This window comes from Myotis davidii, unplaced genomic scaffold (genome assembly GCF_000327345.1).
Source record: "Myotis davidii unplaced genomic scaffold, ASM32734v1 scaffold207, whole genome shotgun sequence".
Taxonomy (NCBI): domain Eukaryota; kingdom Metazoa; phylum Chordata; class Mammalia; order Chiroptera; family Vespertilionidae; genus Myotis; species Myotis davidii.
This window is the reverse complement of record NW_006298349.1, coordinates 1676383-1687567: the sequence shown is the minus strand read 5'-3', so window position 1 is coordinate 1687567 and position 11185 is coordinate 1676383. Positions and strand designations below refer to the sequence as shown.

The following is an 11185-nucleotide window of genomic DNA, read 5'->3' as shown; positions in this document are numbered from 1 at the left end:
AGGACACAGAACCTAGACACAGAACCTAGAGACAGAACATGGCAAAAGATCCTGGACAGAACCTGGCTACAGAAATTGGCTGGAGAACCTAGACAGAACATGGCAGGAGAACCTGGACAGAACCTGGTGACCGAACTTGGCTGGAGAACCTCCAGAACCTGGCTGGAGATCCTAGCAAGAGAACATGGACACAGAACCTGGCTGGAGATCCTGACCAGAACTTGGCTAGAGATCCTGGCAAGGCTGCTGATCAACTGAACGCTGGCTCTGTGTCATTCCTTCTTCACCGACTCTGTCCACACCTTTGGGGACCCCTGGACCTGCTGGGGCAGGACCCCAGCAGACAGGGATGGGTCCCCTTGGAGCCAGACGCAGGGGAGAGCCTGGTGAGTGAAATAAGGGAGCGAGGGTGGGTGACAAGGTCTGGGTGCTGAGGGAGGGCCCACCTGCTCCAGCTGCAGCTGCATGGTGCGCTGGGCAGCCACGTCCCCCAGTACCATCTCCACGTAGGGGTAGCTGGAGCTGGCTGTGGGCCGCTGGGTCCACGTCGACTGGATCTCCTTCAGGGGGAACTTCACCATCAGCTCCTTGGGGCGGGGGGCAGACAGGCCTCTGGGTGGAACAGTCTCGCCCACCTTATCCCTCCCCCGCAGACCTGATCAAAGGAGGCCGGACACCCCGGCCGAGTACCAGTTCCCCAGTGACTTGCTGTGTGACCTGGAGCAAGTCATGGCTTTGCCTCTCGGGCCTCACCTGCAAGACTGATTCAGCAATGCGAATGCCTACCTCTGCAGTGTGCCAGGCACTCTTGCAAGTGCTTGGGATCCAGGGGTGCTGTAGATGTGGGGTGCCCTGACCTTAACATCACACCTGCTTCGTAACACCTGCCCCTCTTTGGAGCTTTCTCTCTGGCTCCAGGAGCACTCAGAGCTATGAGAGTGAATGCCTCCATAAATGCCTGAGGGGGACGTGGTGGGCAGGCGCTTGGCCCCCCGACCCCAGGCCAGAGGGATCCTCTGTGGGTGTGTTCCGTGCCACCTCGCGGAGAGCCCGCTGGACTCGTGCCACTTGCACGGCGGCAACTTGCTTGCTAACCTACACTTCCCACGGAGTGAGGCTGGCCCCTCCCGATCTCACGCCCTCACTCCAGTGCTTCCTAGAATCACCCCCAGATAAACCACCTGCCCTGTCCTCATGTCCCCTGTCTTCACTTCTGGAAGAACTAAAAAGGGGGCAACGGGTCCTATTTGTTATGGACTTAATCCTGTCCCCCCAAATCCATATGCTGAAGCCCTAACACCCTAAACCTCAGAATATGGCTGTCATTGGAGATTGGGCCTTTAAAGAGGTGACAAAGTTAAATTGCAGCCATTAGAGGGGGCCCTAACTCAGTCTGACTGGTGTCCTCATGAGATGAGGAAATTGGACAGAACAGACACCAGGAGCACATGCAGAGGACAGGTCACACGGGGACACCGGGAAGACGGCCTCCGATAAGCCACGGGGAGAGCGGAGAGGGGCTCAGGAAACCAGCCCTGCCGGCACCTGAGCCTCGAGAGTGTGAGACAATCAGTTACTTTCTGTTGCTGAGGCCCTGTCTGCGCAGCCTAAGCGACTGAGACGCTGTCTGCGTGTTTGGGGGGGGGGGGGTTTGCTCTCACAGCTTCATGGGTGGGTTCCATTATCCCTGTGCTCCAGACGAGGAGATGAGGCTCGGTGAGGTCGGGGGCTGCCCGGTCACACCGGTGTAAGTTGGGGAGCTGGGCTCAGTCCCTCCGAGGGGTGGGCTCTGGGAAGAGGGGTGAGCAGCGGAGCGGACTGAGGCCACTCACGTGGGTCTCAGGGCTGAGGAAGTTGAGGCCATTCTGGTTGACGGCAAGGATGCTGGGGGCCGGCACAGCAAGGTTGCTGCAGCTCTGGATGAAGAAGAAGGAGGAGCCAAACATGGGGGAGGCGCTGAGGAGGCCTGGGCAGGAGAGGGACAGTCAGAATGAGGAGCTCATCAGTGGCACACGCCTTCAACTGCCTGTCGCCCACAGCCCTCATCCTCCCCGCTGCAGCCAGCGCAGGGGTGCTCTGTCCGAGCCTCCTTGTCTTGCGCCTTCCTGCCCTCCCCCTGCCCAGCCCTGGCGGCCAGCTCTCTCTGCCAAGAGCTACCCAGAGTCTAGGCCAGTGACGGCGAACCTTTTGAGCTCGGCGTGTCAGCATTTTGAAAAACCCTAACTTAACTCTGGTGCCGTGTCACATATAGAAATTTTTTGATATTTGCAACCATAGTAAAACAAAGACTTATATTTTTGATATTTATTTTATATACTTAAATGCCATTTAACAAAGACAAATCAACCAAAAAATGAGTTCGCCTGTCACCTCTGACACGCGTGCCATAGGTTCGCCATCACTGGTCTAGGTGGTGCCTTGGTGAAAGTTTTAGAAAGGTGTTCTCTCCAGGCAGCTCGGTGTGACGCACACTGAAGACGCGTTTGTGCAAGAAAAGAGTGCCCTCATCTCCCCCCTCCAAAACCCCTCCTCAGCAAAGCCCCCATGACGATCTCCCCAGCCCAGACGCTTACCCAGAAACTGGGCCCGGGCCTGGTGGGGGCTGAGCGCCTGTGTCTGCTGCCGGTGCTGGCTGACCAGGCTGAGCCAGGCGGCGCCGGCCGTGGAGTGGAAGAGCTGGGCCGGGATGTACTGCTGGACCTCCCGCCTGCAGGTGGGGGAAGGCGGCCTGAGCACTGTCTCCTGCGATCCTGGCCGCAGGCTGGTGCAGAGCCGTGTGCTCCCGGCAGACTAACCGCTGGGGAGCGCAGAGGCGTTGGGGATGGGTGATAAGTGCTCAGTGCCCTGGCACACAGCAGAGCTCTATGACTGCTGGCCAGCACCCGACTTCCTGTTTGAAGGTGAGGGAATTGAGGCTCTAAGTTCACTGCCTAGCCCGAGGCCACACAACAACCACGTGGGTCTGAGTCGGGGCGCTGAGCCTTGAGTCCAAGGAGAAACCCAGGCCAGAGGGGCGAGCAGCACTCAGCAGTGGCAAGGTGTGGAACTACCAGAGCCGGCAAAGCCGCCGCCACCACCACCAGCACTGTATGGGGTAGAGGAAAGCTGCCAGACGTCCCAGTTCCCCTCCAGGCCCTTCTCTCCAACATGCCGCTTCCTCGGGGCATCTGGGAAACACCAACGGCAGTTCCAGCTGCCCCAGGACCCCGAGCTGAAGGCGGGAAAGCCAGGCTCAGGACCCCGACCACCCAGGACCCCGAGCTGCCCCAGGATCCCGAGCTGCGGGAGGGAAAGCCAGGCCCAGGACCCCGACCACCCAGGACCCCGAGCTGCCCCAGGACCCCGAGCTGCGGGAGGGAAAGCCAGGCCCAGGACCCCGACCACCCAGGACCCCGAGCTGCCCCAGGACCCCGAGCTGCCCCAGGACCCTGAGCTGCCCCAGGACCCCGAGCTGCGGGCGGGGAAAGCCAGGCCCAGGACCCTGAGCTGCGGGCAGGAGGACGTTTGGGAGAAAGTCATGGGCATCCCCTTCCCCGGGAGACCCCCCCTTCTTTGCAGTGCTGGGTAGTCGCCTGGCGCCTGGACCTGGCCCCGCACTTAGCTGGGTACGCGTCAGCAAGCCATGCAACCGCCCTGGGCCTCAGTTGCCTTGTGTGTGAGGGGAAAACAAAGTGGGTACAGAGTGCTTTGCAGAAAGTAAGAACCCAATGATTCCTTCTGCCCAGGACTAGGGTTATAGCACTTCTATGTGCTCCCCACGCTTTCTGCTTAAAACCTAACGTCGGAGGGCTTTCCGTACTGAGCCCTTCCTGAATGACAGCACCAGGACCTTCACTGTAGACACATGACCTTACCGTCATTCACACAGGATTTTCAAAGTGGGCCGAGGCTCTGGGGGGCCAAGGACACTTCCATGTTAACACTGAGCCGTTATCTGGTTTTCCCCTCTTGTTCTCGAACAAGGACAGGGGAGTCTGCCAGAGGCGACATGGCATGTGAGACCAGAGCAGACTGGCTGCAGAAGCAGGCGTGAGAATCCAGGTGTCTTCTGTTCAGCCACACGGTGACGAAATTCACAGCCCCAGCCGTGTGGCTTAGTGGATGGAGCGGTGTCCCGTACACCAAAAGGTAGTGGGTTTGATTCCCAGTCAGGGCATGTTTGGGGAGGCAACCCATAGATGTTTATCTCTTTCATCACTGTTTCTCTGTCTCCCTGCCCCTTGTTCTCAAATAAATTAAATAAAATAGATTTACAAAATGTAAAAACAGTGCCACTCTTCTCACTAAATTTTTTTGGAAAATACATTTTTTATGTTGTTTATATTAACACGTAATGTTAATTTATATTACCTCTCTATATAAAAGCCTAAGTGACCGGCTGACCAGCCAGCTGATAGCTATGACATGCACTGACCACCAGGGGGCAGATGCTCAATTCAGAAGCAGAAACCACATGCACGGAAACATGGAGCAGACTGATGAACCGCAGAGGGAAAGGGGGATGGGGGAGGGTGGGAAGAGATTAACCAAAGATCTTATATGCCCTCTCACAATCGGGGACCCATCAGGGGATGTCGGACTGCTGGTTTTGGCCCAATCCCTGCAGGCCAGGCCAAGGGACCCCACCGGTGCATTAATCTGTGCACCAGGCCCCTAGTATGCATATAAGAACTTTGGTTAATCTCTTCCCACCTCCCCCCTCCCCGCCTTCCCTCTGATATTCATCAGTCTGTTCTATGTTTCCATGCCTGTGCATTGAGCATCTGTCCCCCTGGTGGCCAGTGCATGTCATAGCTACTGGTCAAGCGGTTGAATGGTCGCTTAGGCTTTTATATAGAGAGATGTAATGTATTATCCTTGTTTTTAAATTAATTAATCAATATTTTAAATTGTTCCTGAGTTTTAATTTTGAATATGGTAAATATATATTAATGGATACAGCCCACATAAACAAAAGCTCTTTGGGGTCCTATTCCTGAGACCAAGTCTGAGAAGCACTGATTTGTCACCCCTGTGAGAACAAGCACCCAGGAGGGCCTTGCTGTTGGGTGCAATGCCCTGGTGACATTTCTGCACGGCCACGGGCATTCCCCGATGACGGGCTGTGTGTCCTGAAAGCCTTCTGATCATCACAGTTATTCCGAGCTGTTAACACCAGCTGGAAGCAGCCTGCTATGGGAGGAGGAGGGCCCCAGCTCTCAGGGTGAGTTGGGATGGTAGCCCAGGGCCAGGTCAGCCCTTTCCCAGACAGCCTGCTGGTGTGAGCGGGGTGCACAGGCCCGGGGTGTCCAGCTCTGAGAATGGGGGGCGGCAGGCGGGCAGGTGCTCACATGCTGGGCAGGCAGAAGAGGTCCCTGGCCCGGTGCTGCAGGGAAGCCAGCTTGGACACCTGCTGCAGCTGCTGCTCGCGGGGCTGGCCGGCTGGCACGCTGCTGAAGAGGCCCTTCAGGTAGTCGGGCAGGACCTGCAGGGGAGCCTCGATGAGGGGCAGCCGGTGTGCGGGGTGTCAAGCAGTGGGGTGTGGTCGCCCCCACAGTGACCTGGGAAGAGTGTGGGTATCCACACTGCGGTGTGTGGGGGTCTGTTGGGCTGGGGTTACTGAAACGGAATATGCTTGAATCACTAAAAACAGATTCACGGGCGGTACCCCCAGACTCTGATTACAGATCTGGGGCTCGACTTAAGGATTTGCATTTTAACAAGTTCCCAAGGAACGGCTGCCTACAGGCCACACCTAGACCAGCACTGGACTGGACTGCGTGGGGTCGTTGGCAACAGTGACACCGTGTGGCCTAAAGCCAAGTAACCTTATTTTGTACTTGGAATTGGGGGAAATTTGGCACCAGTTCCACACAAAAAACACACTCTGTCCAAGCACGTCCACAAACGTTAGCAGAGGAGAGAGAGCCAGATTTTATAAACCCCAGGATCCCAACTGCGAGGACCAAGGTTCCAACGGGAGTAACACAAAGATAGAAACACACTGGCAGCCAAGGCTCTTCAGGCCTTTGAGAGAGGGACAGGCCATGCCCTCCGAGGAGGGGGAGGGGAAGAGGTGCTGTTGGGGCAGCCTTGCTGGGGAGGACTTAGAAAAGCAGAGACGTGCCCGGCCATGTGGCTCAGTGGTTGAGCACTGACCTATGAACGCGGGGGTCAGTGTTCGAGTCCCCATCAGGGCACATGCTAGATGTGCAAGAGGCAGCCAATCAACGAGTCTCTCTCTCATCATTGATGTTTCTCTCTCTCTCTCCTTCTCTGAAATCAATAAAAATGTTGAAGAAGAAGAGGAGGAGGAGGAGGAGGAGGGAGGAGAGCGGAGGAGGGAGGAAGGACGGGGAGGGGGAAGGAAGGGGGGAGGGGGAAGGAGGAAGGAGGAAGGAAGAATGAGGGAGAGAAGGAGGAGGAAGAAGGAGGAAGGGGAAGGGGAAGGAAGGGAGGAGGGGGGAGGAGGAGGAGGGGGAGAGCAGAGATGCAGGAAGGCAGGCCGGGCAGAGTGCCGAGGTCTGAGATTAGGTAGTAAGGGTAACGTCACTGCTGCTCCGAGGAAGCCATGCAGGGGGCAGGGCACCGGGGCTGAACCGTCCGTGGGGACCACCCGAACCGTGAAGGCCTCGAACAGACGCCATGGAGTTTGACCTCACAGCCCTGGGGAGCCAGGAAGTTTCCAGAGCATGGGTGGCCCACACGTGCTGACCTGGTTGTAGTGCATGGTCACGTACAGCTCATTCTCAAACTTAAGTGGCTGGTCCCAGAGAACACGCCGGAACCAGAGCATGTAGCTGCTCTCCACCTGCTCCATCTCCGAGGCCACGTCCAGGATGTAGGTGCAGCGGCTGAGTGGGCACACGTGCTGGCCTGTGGAGAGCCAGAGGCAGCGGGGGGGCACGTGTGTGCACATGTGTACGCCTGTGCACAGGCGTACACCCCCCAAGCTGTCGCCCAGGCGAGCATCACCTGGGCAAGCCCCCCCGCTGGGACATGGCACCCTCAGAAGGCGCGCACACTGCGGACCAGGGTGCCCTGTGTTTGTGGGATGCTGGTGACTGCCGACAGGATGCCTCTCCTGCACAGCTATGGCCGCTGCGTCTGGAAAGTGTCCTGGGTCGTGCTCAGACACAGCCCAGGCCGTTCCGGAGGTGGTGGGGCCGGGGAACGCACTGAGTGCCTTTGGGCAGACCCCTTCAGAGGGCACTGCTGGGCTCCTGCGTGGGGGGGAGGATGCAGCCGGCACTGGGGTCTCAGAGCCTATGGGCAGCTTCTTCATTTCCTGCAGACACTTCTGCTCCCCGCCCCACTCCGCCCATAAAGCTTCACCGAAGAGAGGGCCGTGTCCTACGATAAAGTCCCGACTCTTGGGGCCAGACAGCCTGGGTTCAACGCCCAAATACATGACCTTGGGTGAGTCCCTTGACCTCCAAGGCAGGCTGATTACTGGCCCTTTCTCAAAGACGTCCATGCCCTAAGCCTGGAACCTGTGAATACGTTACCTTCATGGCAGAAGGGACTTTGCAAATGCGATTAAGTGAAAGGTCTTGTGATGGAGACATTATCCTAGGGCAGTGACGGCGAACCTTCTGAGCTCGGCGCATCAGCATTTTGAAAAACCCTAACTGAACTCTGGTGCCGTGTCACATATAGAAATTTTTTTATATTTGCAACCATAGGAAAACAAAGACTTATATTTTGATATTTATTTTATATATTTAAATGTCATTTAACAAAGAAAAATCAACCAAAAAAATGAGTTCACGTGTCACCTCTGACGCGCGTGTCATAGGTTCGCCATCACTGTCCTAGCTCATCCAAGCGTACCGAATGTCATCTCAAGGACCCTTATAAGAAGGAATGAGAGAGAGAGAGAGTGAGAGCAAGAGTGAAAGTGAGAGAGAGAGGGAGATGCTGCCTTGCTGGCTTTGAGGCTGGAGGGGGGCATGAGCCAGGAATGGGGTAGTCCCAACACGCTGGAAGAGGCAAGAAGAGAGTGTCCCCCCAGAGGCTCCAGCCGGAACCAGCCCCGAGGGACCTGCAGAGCCATAAACATACAAGCCCGTGTGGTTTTAAGCGCCCAGGTATGTGGTGATTCGTTACAGCAGCAACAGGAACTACTACACCCTCGTGGGCCTCGGTTCCCCATCTATAAATGGGGGTGATGATGGCTCCCTATCGTAGGGCTGTGGTGGGGACTGAAGGAGATGCTGGGATTAAATCTGGGACGTAGTGCGTCAGTCACAGGACTGTTTGTTACTGCCTTCCCCTCCTGCCATGCCCTGGCTGGACTCCGGGCAAGGGCTGAGGACAGACACGTGGTCCAGGGATGAGGGGGCAGTGGGAGAGCTGGTGGGAGAGGATGCAACCGGCCAGCTGGCGTCTCGGAGGGTAGACAGCAGAGGGCAGGGGTGGGACCGGTGAGACCAAGGGAGGGCCTCTGTGGCCTATGTGAAGGCATGAGTGGCGGGGAAAATGCTCGCACTTGTGGGTCCCAGGAGCTGGGGCCTGTGAAGGGAACCCTTCCTAGGGTGGGGGCTCCTGAGGGCAGGGTCCCTGAGCAGGCCGAGGGGCCGCGGGAGGAGTCGGAGGGCCTTCTCCTCCACAAAGTCCCGTCTGGGAGGCGAGACAGACGTACACACGGCAGAGCAGAGAGGACAGACAAGGGCTCGGTGTGCGGTGCACAGAATGGTCCCCCACACGGGGTTGAGGGGCTTCTGGGAGAAAGTGGCCTCAGGCCGGAACCCTGGAGGCCATGCAGGGCGTGAGCCCAGCGTGCTCGGTCCTCCTGGCAGCTCACCTCGGTTGGTGACAAGAAAGATGACGTACTCATCGAAGGCCTCAGGGCGTGTCAAGGCCATCTCAGCACAGATCTCCTTCACCACGTCCAGGGCCACCTGCGGGCGGGGAGGGTGAGGCTGGGCCAGCCGCTGACCTCTGCCCTCCCAGCCGCCAGCAGACCCAGGGCAGAGCTCCTGGACCCCGCACAGAGGCAGCCCTGGGCTCAGAGCCACCTCGCAGGCAGGGAGCACGGCTTCTGGTCTGAGGGGCCCCGGCTGGCCCCTGTTCGCAGTGTGACCTGAGCTGCAGGCTCCACCTCCCCAGGCTCAGCCTGCTCTTCTGAGAAGTGTCCTGCCTTGTGGACTATGTGAGAGAGCCTGGGAGGGGCTCAGTACCCCTGGGGGCCACTCTGGAGACTGGGGTGTCCTTGCCCCCACCCCCACCCCCCAGCAGCTGCCTGGTGGAAACATCCCCTCGCTTACGGTGCACGTTTTGATTTTGAGGTGGCGTTCAAGGCCTCCAGGGAGGAAAAAGAGTTGCCTCTTAGAACTGCGGCCCGCCTGGGACAAGGGAGGGTGAGGAGACAGCAAGGCTGGGTCGAGGGATCTGGGCCAGCCATCGTCCCCTGCCACGGGAGTCCCTGAGCCCACGGTTCGGCAGGCCCTGCAGGAGCACCTGTGCCGGGGACCTGCAGGCCTCCTGAGCACAGCAGGCCTCTCCGCGCCTGACCCCCACCCCCACGCTCACCAACGGGGCCCGCCCTGACCCCCACCCCACGCTCACCAACAGGGCCCCGAGCTCCATGCTGCTGGGCAGCTCCAGGCGGCCGCCGAAGCGCAGCGTTTTCTGCAGGTTTTGCTCACAGGCCTTGGCGATTCCTACAAAGACAGAGCCAAGGCCTTGCCCCGGTCGGCAGTCAGGCTCCTCTGGCCACCGGCCGCCGGCCCACGGGCTCTCTGCACAGCCAGTGGGATGAGCTTTTACTCCAATTTGCTGGCTGAGGAAACAGCCCAGAGGGGCAGCGATCTGCCCAAGGTCAAAGGCTGGATGCTAGTGCAGCGCTCAAACCCACAGCCCACAGCCTCAGGCCTGCAGTTAGGTCCACAGCCCCCTGGGCTACCCAATGAGCCCTGGAAACAGCTGTCACCTTGAGCTGCTGATGGGGGGCTTGTCCCTAAGGCTGTGACTATGGGGGTGCAGCTGTGGGTCCCCCCCCGAGTCCCGGCAGGAGACCCCGTGCCTGCCTCTGCGTGTCTCAGACTAGGCAGTGCCGCATGCAGCCCGGGAGCCGCTCTGAGCCCCCGGAGCTGGGCCTGCCTCTGACCTGGGAGTGTGCGCTACTCAAAGTCGAGGGGGACTCGGAGGCAGAGGTCCCCCCCCTCTCTCTCACTGCTGCTGTGGTGACCGCGGGGGCCCTGGCTCTTTCTTAGGGGGACCAGGGAGTTGCTATGGAAACAAGGCTGGCATGAGGTTGAGGAGTGGCCCCTTTCCTCCATGCTCCAAGCGGGAAAGGCTGAGCCCCTGCCCCCAGCTTTGGGCCCACGCCGACCTGGACCTGCTCAAGGCCCTGTTGATGCCAAACACCCAAGGGGCAGAGCCTCCCCCCGCAGCCCAGGCCGGGCCCCCCTCCCCTTCCCCACACCACTCTGCCCACCTCCAGGCCTTGGCTCCTGCCACTCAGTGCACGAGGAATCCTGCCCAGAGCAACAGCTCTTCTGGGCAGCCATTCACCTCTCCTCTGACCTGCCTCCCTTCCCACTGACAGACAGCCCGGCACACCAGCCCCTGCGGGGCCTCCACCACACCCGGGGCATGAGGCATCTGGGCGAACATGGCCCAGGCACCGTGAAGGGCCAGGCTCTCTGATTTCCCCTCCTGCTGGCTGCCTGGCCGGTACCCACGCGGATAGGCCTCGGCCCTGGCCCCCTTGCTGTGCCCCTCACCCTGGAAGGGCAGGCCTGGGCTCTGGCTCACGTCCTGGAGGAAGTGGACGAGGGGCGGCCGGAGGACCTCCGAGCAGCTGTGGTAGGCGGTCAGGATGTACAGCAGCCTCCAGCCCCGCTGGCAGCTGTCCCTGTGAGGACACACGCATAGGACCCCATCACGTGGCCGGGCAGGACGGCCATGCCCGGAGTCTCGGGCAGCTCTGGTTCTGGGTGTTCTTCCTGCACCCAGAGGGCAGGATGGTGGCCCCAGCGCCAGGCAGGAGGTAGGTCCTGCTTGGGGCCAGGGAGGGAGGCAAGGAAGGGCCCGGGGCCCGACATGCACCTGGGACACCTTCCCTGGGGGGACTCTGCCTGAGGCTTCTGGGCAATCAACACAAACAGAAATCAATAGTCTTCAGATATACAGACAACAGCAGTTAGAAAGGATAATAGTCAAGAACCCCATCAATAACAGCAGCAAAGAAGACAAAAAC

At 59.1% G+C, this 11185-nt stretch overlaps 1 protein-coding gene across 1 annotated transcript in view; it reads right to left on the bottom strand.

Annotated features, from left to right (window-relative positions):
* Window positions 1-11185, bottom strand: part of MYO15A (myosin XVA) — a 63449-nt gene that overhangs the window by 4637 nt on the left and 47627 nt on the right. The window contains exons 58-66 of the mRNA XM_006773974.2: window positions 10710-10850; window positions 9550-9644; window positions 9249-9326; window positions 8786-8882; window positions 6695-6855; window positions 5331-5464; window positions 2574-2707; window positions 1833-1966; window positions 447-587 (exon numbers count right to left, since the gene is read on the bottom strand). Coding sequence (XP_006774037.1) covers window positions 447-587; window positions 1833-1966; window positions 2574-2707; window positions 5331-5464; window positions 6695-6855; window positions 8786-8882; window positions 9249-9326; window positions 9550-9644; window positions 10710-10850 — 1115 coding nt within the window. The remainder of the gene's footprint in view (window positions 1-446; window positions 588-1832; window positions 1967-2573; window positions 2708-5330; window positions 5465-6694; window positions 6856-8785; window positions 8883-9248; window positions 9327-9549; window positions 9645-10709; window positions 10851-11185) is intronic.